Source organism: Geotrypetes seraphini, chromosome 2 (assembly GCF_902459505.1).
Source record: "Geotrypetes seraphini chromosome 2, aGeoSer1.1, whole genome shotgun sequence".
Taxonomy (NCBI): Eukaryota; Metazoa; Chordata; class Amphibia; order Gymnophiona; family Dermophiidae; genus Geotrypetes; species Geotrypetes seraphini.
Window position 1 is genome coordinate 439,204,704 of NC_047085.1, and position 25,580 is coordinate 439,230,283.

General features: G+C 42.5%; 1 protein-coding gene across 1 annotated transcript in view; it reads left to right on the forward strand.

The window, feature by feature from the left end:
* Positions 1-25,580, forward strand: part of KIAA1217 (KIAA1217 ortholog) — a 1,295,419-nt gene that overhangs the window by 286,195 nt on the left and 983,644 nt on the right. The window contains exon 2 of the mRNA XM_033931366.1: positions 21,589-21,651. Coding sequence (XP_033787257.1) covers positions 21,589-21,651 — 63 coding nt within the window. The remainder of the gene's footprint in view (positions 1-21,588; positions 21,652-25,580) is intronic.

Genomic DNA, 25,580 nt, shown 5'->3' on the forward strand with positions numbered 1-25,580 from the left:
GCGCCTTTTCCTTTCCACTCCACCTTTCCTCCCTTTCTCCCTCCCTGCCCCTTACCTTTGTGGTGCTTACCCACCCGACTGACAACAGAACAGGGCCGATCCAACAAACCTCCCTGCCCTGTAGCCGCGAATCTAAATTACCTTCTTACAGCAGCTGCAGTATTGAAGCTGCTGTAAGAAAATAATTTAAATTCGCATCTACAGGACAGGGAGGTTTGACGGATCGGGCCTGTTGTCGGTCGGTCAGAGGACCTGGCTGGCTGTGCTGCACCCGGGGTGGACCGCCCCCCGCCTTGTACCACTGCCTTTTCCCTGCCTGCCTTGCCGCAGCACACAGCCGAACGGAAGTCTTCATGATGTCAGCGCTGACGTCGGAGGGAGGGCTTTGCTTAAGCCCTCCCTCCGACGTCAGCGCTGACATCAGGAAGACTTCCGTTCGGCTGTGTGCGGCAGGGCAGGTAGGGAGACGAGCCTCGCGGCTGAATATATCCAGCCCTGCAGGAACCCCGCGACCCTCGGAGGCGTCCCCACGGGATCCCCGCGACCTTAGGGGGCGTCCCCATGGGATCCCCGTGACCCGAAGGGGGAACCCGCGGGATCCCCGTCATCCCTATTCCCGTGCAGCTCTGTACTTTGGATTCCAGAAAAGACTCTTCATCTTGGGGGCCCAGGGATCCTCACCAGCTACTTTAACAATATTTGTTGCCACTGAGTAGGCCTGAAGAGAAACTGGGTAGGCTCCTGCCCACCCTTGGCTATGCCAGTTCACGGTATTGCACGATAGCAATTCCACTACCCCCACAGGTAGTTGATCACTCCAGGAGTCTCTCAGTCCTTGGGCTCTGGCAGGAGATCAAGACAACAAAAAACCCTGCTGCTTTTCAACATCTCCTTTTTATTCTCTTCTCCTCTCTTCCTCTCAGGTCAGGGTAAGATTAGCAGATTTTCCCAAACGAACATTTGGCCCCCATGGCTACACCCCCAGGCCCGTCCAGTTAAGCCCTGTTCCGCCTGTGTCACGCCCCGTTCCGCCCCCAGTCCCGCTCCCAGATGGCATCCAAGCATGCGCAGATGTACTGCTACAACAGCACACGCACAGATGCGTGCATGCAGGTGACATCACCGCATTGTGTCTGCGTATGCGTGGATACCCCATCCTGATTCGATTATGAGGGAAGCTTTTCAAAACCCGGACAAAGAGCCAGGTTTTGAAAAGCCGTCCGCACCCCTGGACATGTCCTCGATAAGGAGGACGTGTCTGGGGAAATCTGGACATTTGGTAGTCCTAGGTCAGGGTCCTCCAACTTCACCAACTTAAATTTTCTCCACACACAACACTCAGTGACTCCCAGAAGAGCAGAGACATTCTTCTGGGGGGGAGTGGTGTCACATATGTCTTTAAACTTTCGTGTGTGTGTGTGTCACTAGGAATAAGTAGCAAGGGTCATAGGCTTAATGTCCTTTTGGAAAGTATGAAGGCTACTTTCAATCAATTATGGCAAAATACATCCCAAATACAGGTTCTTATATTGTCAAAGTCTTGAAAAAGAGGTTGAAAAAACAAGAACAATGATAGTTTTCAACTTGTGACAATCATTAGAATTATTAATGAGAAGAAGACATGCTTTTCAATGGTGAGCAGCCCAAAAATGTTACAGAAAGTAGCACACAGCTCTTTTGAAAATGGTGAAATCAGGCTGTGGAAAAAGAAGGCTTTAAAAGGAAAATTTTAATCTTCTTGGATACAGAAAGACATGAACTGTGGCTACAGCAAGAAAAAAAATATTAATGCAGATTAAGGCAAAGAAATTCTACCAGAGTGACTTCTTGAGTTAGGGTAATACATTTGCTTTCAAGAGCTCTGCAAAGTAAATAAATTGGATATATATAATTAGGTGAATTATCCTGGTGGGGCAGGTCCCTAATTGGAGTTTTGGGTGTTGATGGATTGTCTATAGTGGTCTTTCCTCCTAAACAGTACAAATATCTTTGATGTTATTTTCTGGAAATAACAAAATTATGGGTGAATCAAGCTTATAGCTATTAACACCTGCATGTTTTCGAAACCTTTTTGTCTAGTTTCAGACTCTATTCCATTTGAACTCTGCTATGAAATACTTGGGGCTCTTTTACTAAAATGCGATAAGGATTGCACTTACCATGGAAAGCTGTGTGGTAAATGCAAAGGGCATGTCTAACATCTGCCTTGCATTTATGCACAGGGAAGACACTCCCAAATTTTGTATAAGGCACCTTAAAAGGTTAGGGGGTTTCCCATGCCCTCATGCAAATGTTATACCCCTGGGCACCAGGAGGTGCTAATCAAATGTGGAACTACAGATCCCAGCATGCACTGGGCTATGGAGCTCAGTGTTGAATCACAGGAGAGAGGTATTTCTACCCAGGCTGGGTTTATTCTAGAGAAAGCCCCGAGAGAGAAAGAGGAACTCTCAGGTTTTCCCTAGAGGTAAGTGGAAGCAAGCCTTGGGAAAACAGACTGTTGCCTTTATGTACTTGGCTGAGGTAAGTCAAATTCATTCTATTTTGTGTGCGGCAAACAATAAAACAGTGCAAAGTGTTTGTGTGTTAATTGTGCCTAGCAAGCTAGACTAGCCTGCCAAACCAGGCTAGTCTTCCACAGGTACCTAAAGTTGTGCACATACATTGATGCATGTAACTAATGTACGCACACAACTTGATTAATTGAGCTAATTGGCGCCAATAATTGATAACACCACATAATTGGGATTAATTGGGACTAATTAAAAGTTATGTACACAACTCAGTGTGATTCTGTAAAACATATGCGTCAGATACAGTGCATGAATTTGAAAAAGGGAGTGGCCAGGGGTGGATTGGGGGCATTCCTAATAGTTAGGTGGATTGTTATAGAACATGCCTGATGTGTGCAAACTTAGGTGCAGGCATTTAGGCCTGGTTTTAGCTGGCCTAAATGCCTGCGCCTAAGTTATATATCGCACACTGGTGCTAAGCTCGATTCTATAAAAGTTACGTGCACCTTGCAGAATTGCACTAAGCTCTGTTCTGACACCAACTTTTTAGGCACCATATATAGAATCAGTCCCTTACTGTGTTACCTGCAGGCCAGATAATGCAGGAGCAACCATGCTAACTGCCACATGCAGGTAACACGGTGTAGCCCCTACACAAATAAATTAGCACAATCAGCTGTGGTGGCATACCCTCACACACACACATCCCCCCCCCCCTCACATCTGATCCCTCAGTAACACCCCCCCCCCCAAGGTGATCTCCAAAAGCCCCAATCAGGTCATTGAACGTCCCCCTGAGACCTCCTGACCAGATCCCCAACCCTCCCCCTACCTACAGGCCCAATAAGATCTTGAAGTGGCAGTTAGTTCAGTCGTGCTACTGGCAGTTGTGTCAGCTATTGGGTGGTACCAACCTGTAGGCTAGCCTCCAGGCACGCCCAGTTCTATCTAGCCCTGCCCCCCCAGCCCCACCCCCCTCAACATGTTCTCATGCTCGGAGCCACATCGGGAGGGCATCTGCACATGTACAGGTGTGATGCAATAACATCACCCACATGCGCAGATGCTCTCCTGACATGGTCCCGAGCTGGAAGCTTTTCAAAACCCAAAGTGCCAGGTTTTGGAAAGACGTCTGGACGCCCGGACATCTCCTCTAAAAAGAGGACATATCTATTTTAATCTAATCTTTAGGTTTGTATACCACATCATCTCCACGTTCGTAGAGCTTGACGCGGTTTACAGTAGGAGAAATCCGGACGTTTGGTAACCCTAAGCTGGTCACTCCTCCAACCTGCTCAAGTCAACCAGCTCTTGCCCCTATCTGTGTCGAACAGCTAATGCAGGGCTTTGTACCTGGCTGCTGGTCTGAATGTGTGGTAGATGTTAGTGTAATCCACTGCTATGCTCCACTGTGTAGCAAAACCCACACTAGCTGCTTAACTCAGTTTAGTAAATGAGCCCCATAGTTGATGAATAGGTTTATGTGTTGTAGTAAGCCTAATTTTTTATACCTCTCTCTCTCTCTCTACAGTATACTAAATGAAAGATGCAGCATTACAAACTATAAATCTTTTTCAAAAACTTGGCTTCTGTTATTAGATAAGGGATTTTTGTGGACGATTGTGTAATCTACATATATCATAGTAACGGGGAATCCAATATTCAATCTAAAAAGGTACTAGAAAGTGTGGCATAAAAAAATGATTTGAAGCCATCATTTCTACATAGCTCCATGGTAAAGCATTTTGATAACAAGGATCTTGGATGTTTTTTTTGATTGTGAGGTCTGCCACCTTTTAAAGGACTGAATGTATCATACAAACATCAGCAAAACCTAGCAGCCAAAATCTGATAACAGAAGCCTATAGAATCTTGCCATTTGTTTAATTAATTTCAAAAATATCCCAAATGATTTCTGTTAATATATTTCGATATCAGTTTTCTGAAAGCAACGACCTCTTTGTTGGTGGATTTTAATATCCAGTTGTTCTTGATTCTACTGATGACCTTGCAGGTGACTTAGCATATCTGATTTACAGAGTGGACAGCTATCAAGCAGCACATATTAATACCAATGAACTATGACCATAAGTGACCCTGCAAGGTCAGTTGCATTGGCAGGTTTCAGAGTATATAGAAATCACGTCTTGAAATGGGGATCTGAAAAGAAAAAATGTATAACTGGGCATATAGGGACGTAATTCTACAACAATGTGCCTAGTTTTAGGAACCTTCCCCCCTCCCCCATATCAGTAGAAAACTCAGCTGCATGACTTATCTTCTGCCAATCTCGCTACGCTCACCTTACCCCCTCTCCCCACCACCTCAAATCACTCCACTGGCTCCCTATCTGTCTCCGCATACAGTTCAAACTCCTATTACTAACCTACAAGTGTATTCATTCTGCTCCCCTCAATATCTCTCCTTTCTTCTTATACACCTCCCAGAGAATTCCAATCCTTAGATCAGCTGCTCTTAGCTGTACTCTTCTCCTCCACTGCCAATTCCAGACTTCATTCCTTTCATCTAGCTGCCCTCTATGCCTGGAATAAACTACCTGAGTTCATAAGAACATAAGAATTGCCGTACTGGGACAGATCAAAGGTCAATCAAGCCTGGTATCCTGTTTCCAGCAGTGGCCAACACAGGTCTCAAGTACCTAGCTAGATCCCAAGTAGTAAAACAGATTTTATGCTGCTTATCCTAGGCATAAGCAGTAGATTTCCCCATGCCATTTCAATAATGTCCTTTGGACTTCTCTTTTAGGAAATTATCCAAACCTTTTTTAAACTCCACTAAGCTAACTGATTTCATCACATTCTCCGGCAACGAATTCCAGAGTTTAATTACATGTGTGAAGCAATATTTTCTCCGGTTTGTTTTAAATCTACTACTTAGTAGCTTCATCACATGTCCCCTAGTCCTAGTATTTTTGGAAAGAGTGAACAAGCAATTCACATCTACCCTTTCCACTCCACTCAGTATTTTATAGACCTCTATCATATCACCCCTGAGCCATCTCTTCTCCAGGCTGAAGAACCCTAGTTGCTTTAGCCTTTCCTCATACGGAAGTTGTCCCATCCCTTGTATCATTTTTGTGGCCCTTCTCTGTACCTTTTCTAATTCAGTTATATTTTTTTTGAAATATGGTGACCAAAACTGCACATAGTATTTGAGGTGCAGCCATACCATAGAGTGATATAAGGGCATTATAACATTCTCATCTTTGTTTTCCATTCCTTTCCTGATAATTCCTAACATTCTATTTGCTTTCTTAGCAGCCACTGCACATTGGGCTGAGGGTTTCAACGTATCCTCAACAATGATACCTAGATCCTTTTCCTGGACTGTGACTCCCAACACATAGCTATAGTTCAGTTCCTTTTTCCCACATGCATCACTTTGCATTTGCTCAGGTTAATCATCTGCCATTTTGATACCCAGTCATCCAGTCTCACAAGGTTCTCTTGAAATTTTTCACAATCCTCTTGCAATTTAACAACTTTAAACAACTTTGTGTTATCAGCAAATTTAATTATCTCTACTATTCCCAAATATTATATTATATTATATTATTTATATTGCATATAATATTATATAATATATTATATTATATTATATAATTATATAATATAATTATATTATATTAATTATATTGCATCAACGTTGACCCGCCACTGCTATCAAAATAACACTTGCAGATTTTCACCATCTTCACCATCTGTACAGAGATAAGTGGACTCTGTTTTTCATAAAGTTGATGAGTTTTTCCAACTTTTGGTTTGGTTAGGTTGGCTGGTATGATGATGTGATAATTATACCGCTGCTTGCTTGGTGGTTATTTTATACTGAGCACTCACATTTTCACAAATATATTTTTTAAATATTTTTTATTATTTAGTGAGATTTTTCCTTTGTTGGATGATTCTGAGGTCACCATCGGGTCTGTTCTTCCCAAGGTCCCAGCTCCTCCTGTTTCTTTCCCAAAAACATACTAAGCTTTCACAATCGGTTGATGATGAGTTCCTTGACAAGAGTTCCTTAGCAAGAGCCTGAAAAACCAGTGAGTGTCCTGGGAAGGGAGGGGGATTTTTGAGAAGGAATAGGACTTTAAGAGAAATGGAGTAAGTGTGCAGGGGCTGATACAGGCTGAGGAAAAGAGCTGGCAGCAAATTCAAGAACTTCACATGATGGTGGATAGACCTGATGAGGGATGGGAAGGACAATGAGAGAGAGAGTCAGAAAAGTGGCAAAATACATACATGTGCACGTATGTGCCTGAAAAGTCAGAGTGCATGAATGTGTATATCTGAAGAGCATCAGTCTGCCTATGTGTATATCTATCTGAAGAATGACACCACGCATCAGTATGTGTCTGAAGAGTGAGAGTGCATGCTCTCTTCTCCATTGAGAAACTGACCATTTAGCTCTACTTTCTGTTTTCTTTTGACCAATTCTCAGACCACAGATCCATCAAGATCCACCAGGAACAGTCCATAAACCATTTTTAACCAGATAGACTTGACTTCCTCCCCACCCCCCTTCCCCCCGTTTAACTTTGGGCATAAGAAGCATGTGATTTGCCTACTCTGAGATCCTGCCAGGTATTTGCAATCTTGATTAGCTTGTATTGGATACAGGATACTTGGCTTGACAGATCTTTGGTCTGACCAAGTATAGCAATTCTTATGTTAAATAGCTCTTTATATCAAGACTAGTGTTTAAGCCCATTACATTAACGGGTGCTAGAGTAGATGTCTGTCTGGTTTTTTTTTTTCATTTGTCTCTCTCTCTTCTTGGACGCTATCTGTCATTCTTTCTGTCTGTGTCTCCCTGGCCCCCTGCCTGCCTGTATTTCTCTGTTGCACCATGCCTGCCTGTCTCTCCGTGGCCCCCTTCCTATGTCCATAGTATCCCATTCTATGTCCTTAGTGCCTCCTTCCTATGTCCTTAGTGTCCCCAGTTCCGCCTTCCTATGTCCTTAGTGTCCCATCCTATGTCCTTAGTGCCCTAGGTGCCCCCTTCCTATGTCCTTAGTGCCCTCAGGGCCTCCTATGTCCTTAGTGCCCTCAGTGTCCCTTCCTATGTCCTTAGTGCCTGCTTCCCATGTCCTTAGTACCCCTTATGTCCTTAGTGGCCCCAGTGCTTCTTTCCTATGTCCTTAGTGCCCCCAGTGCCTCAGTCCTGTGTCCATAGTGCCCCCAGTGCCTCCTTCCCGTGTCTTTATTGCCCCCGGTGCCTCTGTCCTGTGTCCATAGTGCCCCATTGTCTCCATCCTGTGTCTTTAGTGCCCCCAGTGTCTCCTTCCCATGTCCTTAGTGCCCCCAGTGTCTCCTTCCCATGTCCTTAGTGCCCCCAGTGCCTCTGTCCTCTGTCCTTAGTGTCCTCAGTGCCTCCTATGTCCTTAGTGCCCTCAGTGCCCCTTCCTATGTCCTTAGTGCCCCCCAGTGCCTCCTTCCTATGTCCCCCTCACTGCCTTCCAAACTTTGTCTCACCCCCACCCTCCGAAGCCAGCCTGCCTGCCTCCCTCCCATCCCCCTTTGCAGTAAAACCCTTGAGAAGCATGGTTCCATCTTCCTTCCCCCTAACCCTCGCCACTACTGCCGCTGTGCAGCTGACCTCACTGACCCTCCCATTGCGAGTCGACCGATGGACCTCCTGGCTCCGGTAGCATCCGCAGCGCTCTGGGTGTGCTGCTTTATGGCCTTCTGCTGCCCTGATTTCCTCTGCTGTGTCTCTGATGATGTCATCAGGGACACAGCAGAGGAAATCGGGGCGGTGGAGGGCTGCGAGGTAGCGTGTTTGGAGTGCTGCGGACGCTGCTGGAGGCGGGAAGTTTGTGCTCATCTTGTGGTGGGACGGTCGGGTTGGAGGGTCAACGGGGGTTCGGGTGTGGTGGAGGGGTGGGCGTCAATGACAAACTGTGTTACGGGAAAACAGAACCTTAGGCGCGCATGCGCACTCCTACCTACCACGGACATATGGATCACGGAACACGCAGGTAGGAGTGCACATGCGCGCTTAGCGTTTTATTATAGTAGATAACAGCTAATTTATGGATGCTCTGGGGGAAGAGTCTGCACTTACATAGTTAAGTACCAATATTCATCGCTTAACCACATAACATAATCATATAAATTGGGCCACATAGCTTTATGCAGCTCAGCTTATACAGTTAAGTGCTAAATATTTCACTTAACTATATAAGAGAGAGTGCGTAGTGCAATGGTTAAAGCTACAGCCGCAACACGCTGAGGTTGTGGGTTCAAACCCACACTGCTCCTTATGACCCTGGGCAAGTCATTTAATCCTCCACTGCCCCAGTACATTAGACAGATTGTGAGCCCACAGGGACAGATAAAGAAATGCTTAAGTATCTGATTTGTAATCCATTCTGAGCTCCTTTGGCAACAGGCTAAAAAACCAAATAAATAAATATAGAAATATATTTGGGATACAGAAATTCAAAAGAGCCTTGAACATTGGGAGTAGAAGGCTGATGTGTGCAAAGCAGGACAGAGCCTTCAGGGTGATTATTTCATAATCTTGAGATCATCAGACACTATGGAGATAATTCTATAACTAGGTGCTTCCATTTTGGTGTCCAAATAATGTTTATTTAAATGGTCTTATACAGTAGTATGCTAGCATATATGTCTGCTTCAGTGCAGATAAATGTAGGCCTACACTTTTATGCTCCAGTCATGGTCCATGGGCTTGTTGTGCCACTGGCGTTTAGGGGCATCTGTGAAGCTGAAAGCTACGCCGTTGGTAGTTTCACTACCTGCAGGGCTTCCCAAGGTGGACAGGTTTCAGCGGAGATGTCAGACTAACAAAATACCACCCTTCTGGGTAGCAGCAGATGGGCAGTGTTAGAGGCAGAGGATTGTATTTGATGCAACAATAACAACATTGAATTTATACTGCACAAAAGAAAGGCCCGGAAATCTACTTTTGTATTCTGCTATGAAAACCTGATGATGTTCTTCAAGTCACTAGGACTTGAACACGAGTCGATGGCACCTAACAACATTTTTATAACAGGTCTATAGCTGGTATAAATGGGAGCACCAAAATGCAATATTTATGCACTCAAATTGCAGTATTCAGTAAGCTGTGTGGGAAATGTTGGCCCTTCCAAATGTCTCTCCCCAATGAAAAGCTTTCTGCCAATTAAGCACTAACTGGGAAATTCTATAAAAGGTGCCTATAGTTAAGCACCTGAATAAATAAATTGGCCTCAATAATGAGCTTTAATGAGGACAGATCCAAGATGGCGCCATACTGAGAAGCTTGTGAAGTCGGTTTTCCTGAAGCTCCGTAGAGTTGAGTGCGTCAGATCACAGTAAACTTGAGTTGAAGCCCTGTTCTGATGGCTTCGAACACTAGCCGAATACAGAATATTTGCTCCCCAAAGCAGTGAACTAATAGCTTTAAAATTACTTTTCATTGAACAATGTTTGCTATTAAAAACAAACCCAAACCCAAAATTAAACTACACCTTTGGTAGTATGCAGATGTAGAACAAATAAGACTGAAAAGTGATGATTGGCTCCCATTACTGCCAAGAGGTTGCCTTCACCTTTCCCCTCCCCCCCAAAACCATCCCCCAGTTCTCCAATCTCCTACTTCAGAAAGGACTGGTTCCCCACTAGCCCCAATCCACCACCCACCAGATATGCCTCCCCATACTTCCATTACTACACCAAAAAAATCCCTCTTAGTTTACTGGACCTTTACCTCATTAGCTCCTCCTCCCTGACATCTCAAAAAAAATATCTGTGGTGCTCTAATGGACCCTTACCCTCTGTGACCACTTTGGGCCTCCCACCAGAACCCCCTGTTTCCATATGCCTTGAGAAAGAGGCATGAATAATGCCCGCTCACTCCTGCCTCTGTGCCATTATCTTCTAAAATAACAATGCCTGACCCTGCATGGTGCATCCTGGGATTCACTTTGTGGAGTCAGTCTAACCAATGAGAGAATTTTTACCTTTTTTTCTCCCTGGTGTCTTCTACCTCTCCAACTCTCCCCAATTCTGAGCCCCCCACACCCCTTCAGTTCAATACTTTCTGCTCTTCCTATTCCCCCGATTCCATGCTTTGAAACCTCCTCCCCTCCATATCTAAGATCCTCTGCACACTGGAGTAGCCCCCTGCATTGAGTTTATGTATAGGGGAGAGGATCCAGTCAAGTTGGGACCCAGTGATCTGTTATCTGCAGGGGAGATTATAGACGTCTTGAGGGATGATTTTAAGTAACAATTGTTTGGGAGTTTTTTTTGTGTTTTTTTTTTTTTTTTTGGGGGGGGGAGAGCAACAGTACTGGTGAGCTCTAATAGTGTTGCTGCAGAGGCTTCTGGTCTTATGCTTTAATTATCCCTTCTGATCCAGCAGCAGCAGAAGTCTTTATATACATCATCTGCTGCTGTGGTGCCATATCTCATAATACAAGCTGCAAAATCATGCCCATCTTATGAGAATTATTATGAGACAACATGTTGTTAAAGCAAAATAGTACAATTTAAACTAAATACTGGATTGAAATTCAGGATGATAATTAGCATATGTATTGTGCGGTTTTTAACAAATATATAGAATGTTGTAGAATTTACAAATTAATCCCCCCCCCTTTTTTTTTTCTCAAAACAGTAGCATGGTTTTTAGCGCTGGCCACAGTGGTAACAGCACCGACGCTCATACGAATTCTATGAGCATCAGAGCTGTTATCGCCGCAGCCGGCATTCAAAACCGCACTGCGGTTTTATAAAAGGGGGTAAGTGCACAGAATTTTGAACTTTTTGCGGTGCAGAATTCCTCCAAGAGAAGTAATGTAATGATTAGGCAAGCGTTTTTTTATTTCGGGCCCCTGGCTTTGGTTGCCCCCTCGATGCTTATTTCATTTCCTCTGCCCAGTTCCAAATGCTGGTGACATCAGGAAAAAAACTGTTGAGAAGTGGATAATGAGGTGCACAAGTATTGTCACGGCATTGATAATGTAAGTGCTGGATTTAGCTTTTTACTGCTTCTAGGCATTGTCAGCACTGTCTTTACTCTAGACTTGTGCCACTTGTGGAAATCCAAGCACACAACCCTGAGGGTTAGCTAAATTATAACTGAAAATAACCGAGTAGGCAGAGATGGAATTAGCCACAGCAAACTGCTGAAAGGCCTAAAACATTCAGTAAAATATAAACAATTTGTCCTGGCTTCAAATCATCTCTGGTTATGATGACATCTTTATTCTGTTGATTCATTACAGTGACATTTTTATGATGGTGATTCATTGGCATCATTTTTAGGAAGAAACCTGAGAGTATTCAGAAGCAAGTAACTCCTTCAGCCCTGGCATTTTGAAACAACCTTATCTTGTGATTGTGAAATTAATCATAAGTCTACTAAACACTAACCTGGACAGTGCGTCGATGAACACTAAGGAGTCAGCTTAGGAAATATAAACAAGAGTTTAGCCAACCCTTGCCCTTTCTGGGTCCTTAAAGTTTCCAAGTTGATTTAAATCTTGATATACCACTCATTAAATGTCTAAGTGGTTTACATTAGAAAAAATAAGTAAATAAATAAATAATAAATTTTTAAAAGTCAAATACAAGGATTACCAAAAAGGACAAACAACAAAATACACAAGGAGCAAGGGGAAGCAATACAATATGCTGATAGAAAAGAAAAAAAAGGTAAATCACAAAAGGAAAAAGGGTACCAAATTAAAATAATCCCATCCTTGGAGGCGATTCAAGATGGCGGACATCTAGGTGTGGTGACCCGCAGGCTTTTTTACTTTCCTTTATATTTTGCTGTCTCGGGATTTGAATGCCATTCCCCCTCATTTGTATGTGCGGATCAGAGGATGATCGGGACAGAGGTTAGTGAATCGAGTCGGAGGGAAATCAGGTCACAAAGGGGTCGGAAGTTGATCGTTGGGCATAGTGAATCTAGCCCATTATCAGTGTTGGCGTGAACCTGAGATATAAACAAATACTTTGCATAGTGTTATTTTGCACAGGCGTTCTATGAGGTTCAAAGTTGTTCCTTAAATCTGAAAGTAAATCTAGGAATTACCAGTTGATTTGAGAGCAATTAATCATATTAAGATAGGGTTGCCAGATTTTACTAGACCCGCCCCCAGGCCCGCCCAGTTCCACCCATCCCCACCCCGATATGCCCCAGTCCCGCCCACAATCCCGCCCTAGCCACGCTGTCTCGTTGGGCAGTAGGAAATCCAGGCATGCGTGGATGCTACGTGATGATGTCACACACACACACACATGTGCATATGATGTTATCATGTGTCATCTGCACATGTGCGGATTTCTTCCTGCCTGATATGATTTAGAGGAGGCTTTTCAAAACCCAAAATGCTGGGTTTTGAAAAGCCGTCAAGGTCCTCGAACATGTCCTCGAAAAGGAGGACATGTCCTGGGAAATAAGGACATCTAGTAACCCTATATTATGACATTTGGTGAAAAATTAAAAGCATATCTTTTTCTGCAAGCTTTATTCCAAGATGCAATAACAAGGTATTTTGGCAGGGTTGGCAGGGTCAGTTTTGTTAAGGGTTTTAGGAGTTGATATTCAACTTGATTGAACTGGCCAAAAATGAATCCTGACTGGCTAAACCGCATGTTCGGAGCTAACCAGTCATTTTCAGTGGCACTTAACCGATTAGTGCTGCTGAAAATAATCAGTTTGCAATGAACTCAAAACCAGCTCTTCTGGGGGCATTCTGGGTGTTGATTGAGCACTTGGATGGTTAAGTGCTGATATTCAGAACTTAACCAGCCAGGTTAACTACATAGGGTTACCAGATGTCCGGGAAAACTAGGACAAGTCTTCTTTTTAGAGGACTGTCCAGGTGCCCAGAGGGATTTACAAAACCCGGCAGTTTGTGCAGATTTCGAAAGGCCCCCAAGCTCGTGGCCACATCTGGAGGGTCTCTGCTCATGTGTAGACATTGACATGACGACATCACACACATGTGCGCATGCCAACATGCATGGAAGTCCTTCAGATGTAGTCCTGAGCTCGGGGAAGGAGACACGAGATTCAAGTGGGGGGTGGAGCTGGGGGTGTGGCGGGCTGCGGCAGAATAGGGCGGAGCCAGGTATCCTGTTTTTTAAAAAGAGGAAATCTGATAACCCTATAACTGCACAAATGGGACTACATAAAGCTCAATCCTTTCTTTATGCAGTAAACCATAGCTGGTTAAAGTGTTGAATATTGAAATTAACCAGCTATGTGTTAGCTAGCTTCACAAATCCAAAAATTCAACGCTGTTTCCTGGACATGGCCCAGTATTGAATTTCTGGGTTGAGTGCAGCAAGTCTGACCCAGAATGGCTAGTCTTATGTTCTTATGGTATGGACCGGCAGATTGAATAGGTCAAATGGCCTTTATCTGACATCATTTTCTATGTTTCTGTGCTATATGTTTGTATGAGATAAACACTTGGAGAAATCTTTATTTCAAAAAGAGAAGCTTGCAAGTCTGCATTGCATAGCATTTCATGCTATTATATTGCATTAATATCTTTGCAGGAAAATCATTTCTAATATATCATGATGTTGTACTTATTTTTATTTTACATTTTATGCTGTTAAAAACGCCACTAATGACAACTTGCATATTGTTCATATACCGCCTCTGGATTAACAGTGGATGAGAAGTTACTGCTTCTCATAAAAATGTATAACTGGAAATTTTTTTTAAAAAAAGCGCATTTTGTGTCAAGATGTTCCTCCTGCCGAGTGCTGCTGAAATTACAGCACTCAGAACTTCATCTTTCTCCTTCCAAATATTGTATCAGTGCAGTTTGGGAACTATTTTGAAACGGTCTGCTTTGGTGCAAAATCTACCCACAGGCTACGAGGAATGTACACATTCTTCTCCTTTGAATATTGCTATTGGGAGCAAGATACTCCTGGACACTTGTACCTACCTTTCCTGCATGTAGATTTACACCAGAAAAAAGTTCAGGCATCTGCACTTCTCATATCCTTTTCTGCCCCGACCTAAACACTCTTAGGAAGGCCTCCTCTTAATGCATTCAAAAACGTATATATTACAGAGCAAAGCAATGTGTGGGTTTTTAGCAACTTTAGGAAGGGTCATTTTCAGGCAGCTAATTAGCACAAGTAAATCACTATTTAATTACTTAAATGGCATTGAAATTTTCTTTCTTCATGTACGAGGGATCACTGAAAAGTTCTCAGCCCAGCCAACAAAGTTGGGACAGTCTTCATCAAGGGGTATACACGTGAGTCCAGTGATTTTCCACCTTTTTTTGTTCTGTATTTTCTGACGGAAGAAAAAAAAAAAAAGTGGAAAATCACTGCACTAAAGGGCTCATTATCAAAACCTTAAAATGTCCAAAAACCAGCCTAAGTCGGCACTTAGATGTCCTAATAGCAGGGACATCCAAGTGCCGATAATCAAAACCAACTTTCTGATGTGCAGCAGCACTTCTAAGCTGCTATGCATCCAAAGAGCAAAGCAGTATGTTGGAAGGAGTATTATGGGTAGGAATCAGGCGGGCTTCAACCTGGACATACCCCAGCCATACTCAAAGCTTTCCTAGAGGGAACTTAGCCGGCAGTTAGACCTGTTTGAGTTGCGTCTAAGTTCTACAAAAGTGCCCAAACTGACAAGAAGACTACTGGAGGATTTAAGGCGTGACTCCCTCCCACCACGCAAAGAGAAAAAAAAAAGTAGGCTTCTCATCAGCCGATCGTGGCAGAAGGAATCCCCATCAGCTGAGCCAATTTTGGGGATTCCTGGCAGCTCAGCTGATGGGAATTTCTCCTGCCAGGATCAGTTGAGCCACAGATCCCTACATCCCCCTCCACCTGACATCCCTTGACATCCCTCACATCCTCCTGACATCCCGGAACTCCCCTGACATCTCCACCCCCCCCCCACTCCCCCACATCTCCCATACATTTCTGGGCCTCCACCCATATACCCAGAAATCCCCCCCCCCCATACCTTCAGAAGAACAAACTGCAGGAGGGAAGCTCACTCCCACCTGCCTACAGAGACGCGTGCTGCAAATGACGGAGCTTCCCCCTCCCAATGCATCTTGGGATTGGCTCAAAATGGCGAGAGGAACCTTAGGTGTCTTAGTGGACATCCCTCCTACCATTTTTGCTGCCAGTGGGGTGAGGCTGTTTTCTTTTTTTTAATGGGGCAGATTGTGCATATGTAACACACAGACAACATCTGTGCCATAAAAAAAGCCCTAACAGCAGTGACAGGAGGCTGCTTCCCTTATCACTGCGCAATTGATCTGTCGGGTTTCATTTGCATGCAAACTTCGTAGCGCATTTATAGCTGTTCCATATTTGGCCAGAGAATCAGCCAACAGCGATCCATTCAATATTATCAAATTATTTTGGTGCACCTAGCCCTTTGTTCTAGAAATGTGCCTGAAAAATTACTTTGAGAGACTTTTGCAAATAGTTTTGAAAGTGTTACCTGTAACAGATTTTCAAGAAAAGTTCAAGTTTTTATCAGTCTCGATTTGTTTTATTTGAGTAAAAGACTCGGTGAAGTGATTGAACACTAGGGAAAATTATTCTTTGGCCTACCGGAGTAAGTCCAGCCCCATCTTGCTCCTAGCTCAAATACTGGATTGAAATTCAGGATGATAATTAGCATATGTATTGTGCGGTTTTTAACAAATATATAGAATGTTGTAGAATTTACAAATTAATCCCCCCCCCCTTTTTTTTCTCAAAACAGTAGCATGATTTTTAGCGCTGGCCAAAGTGGTAACAGCTCCGACGCATTTTTTTTGCTACTTCAGCTTGTCTGTGGTTCTTTGCTCACACGTTTAAAGACAATAGACTGTTTTCAGTCTAATTCTTTATATGTGAGTTTGCAAACCATTGGACCCCTGAGGAACACGGATTTTTATCACAGTATTTTTATCATTGTACTTTTTTAATTGAATTTTCATGGTTTTATATGTCAGTGTTTAATAAATTATCTCCAGAATATCTGTATCCACAGTTTTTGTTTTCATCGGTGGATTGTTTTCACTGTGGATCATTGGGTCTCCCCATTTTTCTTTGTTTTCCTTTTCTGTTGAACACCATGCAAAGACATTTCCCAAAGCTAAAGTATTTGAGTCAATAAATTCCTTTTTTTACCTTTGTTTTATTTATTTTTCCATCAAGTCAGCTCCAGTTTCTCTTTTTTCTGCTTTCCTGTCTTCTGAATTTCTTCCTCTCTCTCCTCCACCCCTATGTGCAATATGTCTCCCTCTCTCTTTTTCACTGTTCATCATCTCTCTTATTCCCTCCCTTTCTGCAAAGGGAGTGGGAAAGGAGAGAGAGAGAGAGAGAGAGGGCAATCCAGGGTGCATCTCTCCTACCCCTTCTACTGCCAAGTCCAGCATTACTCCCTCTCAGCCCCATGCCCAACATTTTTCCTTCTGTCAGTCCTCTCCAACACCATGCTGCATTTTTATATCTCTTCCCTCCACCACCATGTTCAACATTCCTCCCTCTTGAATCCCTTTCTATCTATCCCTCCTTTCCCTCTTAACCATACCATCCAACATTTCTCCCTCTCATTTTTCTCTTCCCCATGCATCTCTACCTCACTTCTCTCCCACAACTACTTCTGACGCATCAGAGGAAAGGCCCTGCCAGGGCTGGCCACGAGCAGCCTGTTTCAGGGCTGCTGACTGGCTGTCGCTGCTGCATTGGGTAAAGGAGGGAAAGAGGGATGGGGGTTTTGCGGCTCAGGACTGCTGCCACGTCTGCTGCTTCGAGGCTGGAGGAAGGGAGAGATTGAGATCTGGCATTAGGACACATCTTGTCTTTCTAACAACAGTATTTTTACAGTAATTCTCAAGTAACTAGAAAACCAGCTATCTGGAATCTACCAATCCCCTTGGGTGCTAAATAACTGAGAGTCTACTCTATAGCCACCTGTCTATCTACTACCCCAATAGCCTTTATACCTGCAGGTGCCACCTATATGGCAGTATAGTAGAATTTTGCTGGCCTCGCACTTTCCACCATAAATGTAGTGGTCGGAGTGGCTTAAGGGCCTGGGGTTTCATCTCTATGACCCATTATCCCACTCACCAGGCTACCTAAGACACCTACTAGGCTACAAGGTTCTACTAGGCTTTCCCATACCAGGTGCTGCTGTTCTAGAGACAGGTATGTACTGTTTCATTCTGATTTTTGGAGGGTGGGATGGGATCAATAACCACTGGGGGAGTGTGGGGGGACTACTCCAGTGTCATCTGGTCAGTTTGGGTACCTTACCTCAGAACATCTTAGGAAAAGGTTTGATTATCACTGCAAGATGTCCAAGTCTAAGCCCGCCCAGAGCATACCTCCAACTAGTCCCATTTTCTCTTTGACACACAGCAGGTAGAATGGCTTGCAAGATGTCCAGAAAAATAATTTCAAAAATCAGCACTTGGACATCCTGACAAATAGGACGGCCAAGTGCCAATTTATACCATTTTTTGGACACCTTAGAGTTGTGAAAATGCCCATCAATGACTGTCAGAATTCAAGAAGGAATGAAACAAGCACGTGGGATCTCTTAGGGAAAGGAGGAGATAGTGGATGCTGTGGATGGGCAGACTGGATGGGCCATTTGGCCTTTATCTACCATCATGTTTATATGGCTAGTCTAAAAGCTTGAGGATAAAGAGGTGATGGGTACCTAGTGAGAATCGCAAGATAGGAAGAATATAACAGCTAAACCACCTCCCTGTTTTGCAGTCTGGTTAAGAAAAAATAAATTGGTATTCCAGAGGCTAGGTCTGTTCAAGATAAGCTACATCTGAGCCAGAAAGCCAAGTTTCAACTAAACAGAGGCTATCAAGTTGGAAATGCCTTTAAAAGAAATAGGAGGAAATATTTTTTCACTGAACACATAGTTAAACTCTGGAACTCTTTGCCAGAGGATATAGAAAGAACAGTTAGCATATCTAGCATTGAAAATGATTTGGACAAGTTCAGTCTACTATTGAGGCAGACATGGGGGAAGCCACTGCTTGCTTTGGGATTGATAACATGGAATGTTGCTACTATTTGGGATTTGGATTGGCCACTACTGGATACAGCATATTGGGCTAAATGGACCATTGGACTGATCCAGTATAGCTATTATTATGTTCTTATGGGTGTACTCAATATGTGATAACACTAGAACTATGTAAAACTGTTCTGAGCTTCCCTGGGAGAACAGTAGAGAAAAATGAATTAAATACCACATATAAAAATATCCAATATACATATATAATGGAATGTCAGAAAATATATCATAGACCCACTTTGATCTTAGTGTTATATTTCATTTAAATATATCATCCTTAAGTTGCCAACTCAAGATCTCATATACTTCTTATTTCCATTTTCTCTTTATATTTATAGAGGGATGAAAAGCTGCAGAAATCAGAGCAGTATTGTATATCTCATTCAGAGAAACACGTTATTTTATACAGGTCAAAGTAGCTCCAACTCCAATCATTGGCATAAAAACCTCCCCGTTTGTCTATTGCAGTGTTCTTCAACCACCGGTCCATGGACCAGTGCCGGTCCACAGAAATTTCCTGCCGGTCCACAGGGCCAGCATGTGCATCAGGCCCAAAACAGTGTTCTTCAACCGCCGGTCCACGGTGCGATCGATGCGGCGTTATCTTTGAGCCAGCTCCCTCTTCCTAACTGATTCAGTGCACAAAGCCACGGCAGTGGCTCCTACGAGCATCCTGCGCCCGAACTGGAAGCCTTCTCTCTGACGTTGCAACATCAGAGGGAAGGCTTCCAGATGAGGCACGGGACGTGCAAGGTGCAATTAGTACTATTATGGGGGTGGGGTCTGGCCCACAACTTAGCCCAGTGTTCTTCAACCGCCGGTCCACGGACCGATGCCGGTCCACAGAATAATTCTTTTATTTCTGCCGGTCCATAGGTGTAAAAAGGTTAAAAAACACTGGTCTATTGTTTTTTTAATTAAATCTACAAAACATTTTTAGATAATTTTCACATTAAAACATTTTTTTTTGTATATATTTTTTTCATTCAGTAATTATTCATAAATCCAAAATACTCTTCTTCCCAAAATAATTTTCTTCAAAATCGAACTAGTGTGTATAATAAAAAAATAGTCCCACTCGTCCATAACACATAGGGTCAAGATATATTGCCAGTGTGCAAATAAACAGGCAACCACTCAGAATGAAAAACTTATCTTAAGTAGAGTCTGTCTGCAAATTTAAAAAAGCTACTCTATAGAATCCCTGATGCAGTGACTGAGTGTGCCACAAAATAATTAAGCCACATTGTACTTTAATAGAAGCGGCAGAAGCACAAACCCTCCCTGGGACTGGAGCGTGATCAAGCTCACTTTGTGGCTCACTTTGTGGTGGCCAGTCTCTGTGTGGCCTCCTGTTGGAAACAGCCTCATCGTCCTACTCAGTCTGATTTACTTTCCAAGCTTGATCAACTTCATTTGATGTCAAAATTGACTGCATTGCGCACGGACACTTGTGGCTCTTTTTGTTGTACTTGGCTTCCTTATGACCGTTGGCGAAGTATCCCCTGATAGCTCTAAGATATCGTATGCTGGACACCTTTGCCTGCTCTTAGACTCTTGGGTTGTTGTTTTTTTTTTTTTTTTGGGGGGGAAACAAATGACAACATGTTTCTTTGTTTCGTTTTACTAGGGGGGTTGGGATGGAGGGGCGATATATTATTCTGTTTGTGATGTTGATTTACTTGTTGCCATTCAGCCTGTGTATTCTTCTGTGCTTTTTTGAATAAAAAAAAATATTAAAAAAAATATATATATAGAAGCGGCAGCCCCACTTTGTGCACTATACCTGGAAGTATGCACAGAGAACTGAAGTTTAAAAACCGAGAGAGCTACTGAAGATATTAGTCTACTTAAGATAAGTTTGTCACTCTGGCGATATATCTTGACCTTATGTGTTATGGATGAGTGGGACTATTTTTCATCATACACACTAACTCGATTTTGAACAGATATATTAATTTGTTTCTCAGGAAGAAAATTACTTTGGGAAGAAGAATATTTTGGATATACGAATATTTATTGAATGAAAGAAGATTCTATACTCAAAAAAATTTTTAATGTGAAGATTATCTAAAATCTTTTGTAGATTTAATTAAAAAAACAATAGAGGGAAGGGGGTTATGCCAATGATTTGAGCTGAATAAGATTCACTGCTCCGATTTCTGAGGCTTTTCCTCCCTCTAATAAATATAGAGAGAAAAATGGAAACAAGAAGTATATGAAAGGGAAAGGGATTGGGACTTGTATGCTGCCTTTTAGTAGTTGCTGGCAACTTAAGGATGATATATATTAATGTACTATAACACTAAGATTAAATATGGATTTGTGATATATTTTCTGACATTTGTACTCAATATGTGCTTTAATCAGATGAACTTTTGTACATAGAGGTAGTGACCGTGCAGAGCAAGAAAGGGTATATAAAGTATTGGATCTGGAGAGAATGAAGGTGAAATGTCCAAGGAGCAGATCTGTAAGTCCAAGGTACTACAGATATCTGATATGGTGGAGATATAGCACTTGATAGAGGCACAAAAAGAGGAAACTGGAAGAAAGCTGTGTTGCTCCTGCTGAGGTGATATCAAAATTAAAATACTAATTTAGGGGTCCTTTTATTAAAGCGCGCTAACCAATTTAGTGTGCGCTAAATGCTAAGGCATCCATTATATTCTATGGGTGCCTTAGCATTTAAGGCACACTAAATCAGTTAGCGTTCTTTAATAAAAAGACCCTTTAGAGTTTCTAATATTTAACCATATGATATCTAATTATGCATTTTTAAAGGATTATTCTTGAGGAGTATGTGTAGTTGGGTCATAATTTTAATCAAAATCTTAGGTATAGACCAACAGATTTATCTCACAAGGTGTTCTTCACCCACATAAAACCAGTATCAAAACTGCATATGTCTACATTCTCTTGTATTCTTCCCCATTATTTATGATTACATTGTGCTTTTTTTTTTTTTCTTCTTCTTCTTTACTGCCTTTTCCAGGGGCTTTATTGCCAGGTGGAAATTCAAGGCTCCCTCTTGGCATTTCTTGGGGAGAAGATGTGGGTAAGTAGACTTCTTCCTCTATCTTTTCTTCCTTCGTGTTCCTTTCACCAAAGACCCAAAATGTCACACAGGGGATAAAAAGAAACAAACCTATATACAGTGATGCTCTACAGACAAGACAGAACTCACAAGAATAAAAAATTAGATAAAATTGAGCTCCACATGCAAGAGTTCTCGGGTGTATTTCAGAGTATGCCTGAGTCCATACATTTAAGGCCTCTTCTATCAAAACTGCACTAGCAGTTTGTAGTGTGGTGAGTCACACTGAATGGTCCGCGCAGCTCTCGATGCTCATAGGAACTCTATGAGCATCTGGAGCAGTGCGGGCCATTCAGCGCGGCTCACCAAGCTACAAACTGCTAGCGCAGTTTGATAGAAGCCCTAAATGTTATGGTCTAGATAGAACAAAGGAAAAGAAAGGATAAAACCGGTAGAAATTGTTACACATGTAATCATATAAAAGAGCAGGAAAGGGAGAAAATCAATACAACAAAACACAAGACAGACTGTAGACACATGAGGAACGATTGTTGCTCCCTATGCAAAGAGCATGTGGAATGTAAACCACATGCGGAGAAATAACTGAAAATTTGATTTTTAAATTGATGTTTGAATGGGTTTTTAAATATTCTGTAACTGTGGAAACTAATTTTAAATTGTATTGTATTATCCTGCTGTTGATTTATATTGTGTATGTGGATTTGTAACTTGTTCTGGGCTCCTTGGGGAGGATGGGCTAAAAAACCGAGTAAATAAATTAATTCTAGCCACCTACGCAGAAAACAGACCCAGTATCCACCCTTAACCACACCCACTTTCTGGTAGGTGCCTCATGCTAGGCGCCTACCCAAAATCAATTTAGGTGCCTAACTAGCAATTAATATTAATTTAAACTAATTAAGCTTGTTATCAGTGCCGATCGAGCTAATTAAAAAATTAAAGTTAAGCACCTTAACCGGCTAGGCATGCTGATTTAGATGCCTAACTTTAAGCATCTAAGGGTATAGAATTACAACTGACTCTCCCCCTCCTCCCTTTTATGAAGCCATATTAGGCTGGCCACAGCTGTAAAAGCTCCAATGCTCATAGAATTCCTATGAGCGATGGAGCTAATACTGCCACGGCCGGTGAAAAAAAAAAAACCTAACATGGCTTCATAAAAGGGGGCCTAAGTGCAGTTGTGTGCATAAGTGCAAAGGAATGGGAATTACCGTAATACCAATCAACTTCAATTATAGCCAGTTATTGATAGTGTCAATTAGCACCTAATTTATAAATTAAGCTAATGTGTAACTGACTCCATTCTGTAACCCGGGTGTGCAAATTTTGCTTGCTACAATTAAAGAATGAGGGGAATAGTGGCTGAATATAACCATCATCCTGCTGAATATAACCATCATCCGTATAGTAAGATGGAATGTTCTCATTTTGTCTTTACTCCTCACCAACCATAAGGGCAAGTCTATAACTTAGGTGCCCATGTTAACATGCAAGTTACACATTTAGAATACTAGCATTTATTCACACATGTGAACACTTACATGCGTAAATACTAGTACATACGTAAATACTAGCACCCAAGTGCTATTCTGGAAATACCTGCTTAACTTACATAGCGTGACTTTGCAAGGAGTCATACACAAGGCGGAGCATGGGTGGGTCTCCCATTTATATGCATAACTTACAGAATACTGGAACATAAGAATAGTCATATTGGGTCAGACCAATGGTCCATCTAGCCCAGTATCCTATATCTACAGTGGCCAATCCAGATCACAAGTACCTGGCAGAACCCCAAATGGTATCAACATTCCATTCTACCAATCCCAGGGCAAGCAGTGGCTTCCCCCGTGTCTGTCACAATAGACACCTTTCGGCCACACTGAGATGCACACACTCACCAGTTCTAAGTTACTCTAGTGTTCTCTAACAGAACCTGGGTGTCTAGGTTCTGTTAAAGAATAGACTCCTATTGTGTGCCCTTCAGGTGCCAAATATGGATAGTGCTGGGTGGTCATCATGAATGTTCAGTGGTGTTATCTGTATAAAGTCACTCAAAATTCACAGATCCAGGCTTTATGTTTATTGACTTCTACAAGATACATTAAACCCTGTGATATGCACCCCTTATATTTTAGAGCTATACACATTTGAGGAGCTTTTAAACCAAGCTGCTAATGTTGAAGTTAATGTTGAAGAAAAGCTAATCTTTTTTTAGTGTGGGTATGTGGGGAGAGGGGGGGGGGATTTTCTCCTACTTTTATAGGGTGTCCAGATTATTTGGATCTGTGGATGGAACCTGGTGCCATGAGTGTTTCTTCAGTTTCAATTCCTTTCCCATCAAGCAGCAGCCTTCGGTTGGGAAACATCATGTGGACCCTAAATCTGGCTACTAATAGTGACTGTTGCTTGGTGAGTTGGACTCTCCCCCACCACCATCACCATCACCAATGGGCTCTTTGGCTGCTTATGGAGTGGAAGACCTGCTTTAGGAATTGAGCCTAGAATGATCCTGCATGGGGCAATGCACAGCACAGTCACTGAGCCACTGGGCCTTGCCCCAAAAGGTTGAACTTTAATATATTCTTAACTGGCTATATGAAACGTAGGAGTCCTTGCTGATTGTGTTTGACAACAGAACTGTACAGGACCATAGTTCAGTGATTACATAGTCTTCTGATCTGAAAGCATTAACATGTATAAGTTAATAATAAATGGTAAGTATCTGACCTGTTGTGATTGTCAGGTTTAATTTGCCAGTAATCTTAATAGATCTTATAAATGGTTAAAATAGAAAAAAATATTTAGCATGGGGTGGGGGCATCTTGATTTTAATACAACTATTTTCAGGTGAAAGGAAACAGTCTACACAGGGCAATAAAGGTCAATACATAATAGACAGATGAGTAAGTCAAAAGGGTCCTTGTCTACAGACACATTTCTTTGGTTTCTATGAAGATCTGCTGCTTAAATTTCATATGGTACTTTTAAGAACTGAGTGGCATTTTAGAAAGAACATTCAGATCAGAAATTGTGATATCCAGTTTGGAATGTCAGAAGTCCCACTAGTATTTTGGAACAGGCTCTGCCGACACAAAGCCTGTCCTAAAATACATGATAAAATGGACGTCTACATGTAGCTAATTCCATTTTGTGGGAAAACAGGAACATAAATGTTCATTTGTACACACTATTCTAAATGAGGTCTCACCAGAGTCTTATACAGGGGCATCGATACTTCCTTTTCCCTACTGGCCATACCACTCTCTATGCAACTTAGCATCTTTCTAGCTTTCACCGTCACCTTTTCAACCTGTTTGGCCACCTTAATATCATTACATACAGTCATACCCAAGTCCCGCTCTTCTGTTGTGCACAAAAGTTCTTCACCCTCTAAACTGTACCGTTCCTTCAGGTTTTTGGAGCCCAAAGGCATGATCTTGCATTTCTTAGCATTAAATTTTAGCTGCCAAATTTCAGACAATTCGTCAAGTTTCGCTAGGTCTTTCTTCATGCCATTCACACCATCCAAGGTGTCTACACTGTTGCAGATTTTGGTATCATCCGCAAAGAGGGAAATCTTACCTGACAGCCCTTCAGCAATATCGTTTATAAAAATGTTAAAAAGAACAGGCCCAAGAACAGAACCTTGAGGCACACCACTGGTAACATCTCTTTCCTCAGAGCGATCTCCATCCCACGAGCACTCAGTTTTATTTATTAGCTGTCTATGTGGTACACTGTCAAAGGCTTTGCTAAAATCTAAATACACCACATCTAGCGTACTCCCTCTATCCAATTTTCTGGTCACCTAGTCACAGCGATTCATAGACAACAACGCGGAAGACAAAGGCGTGCGCTGACAACTGAGCGCAAGACGGAGGCGCGCGCCGAAGAAAATTACTGTTTTTAGGGGCTCCGACGGGAGT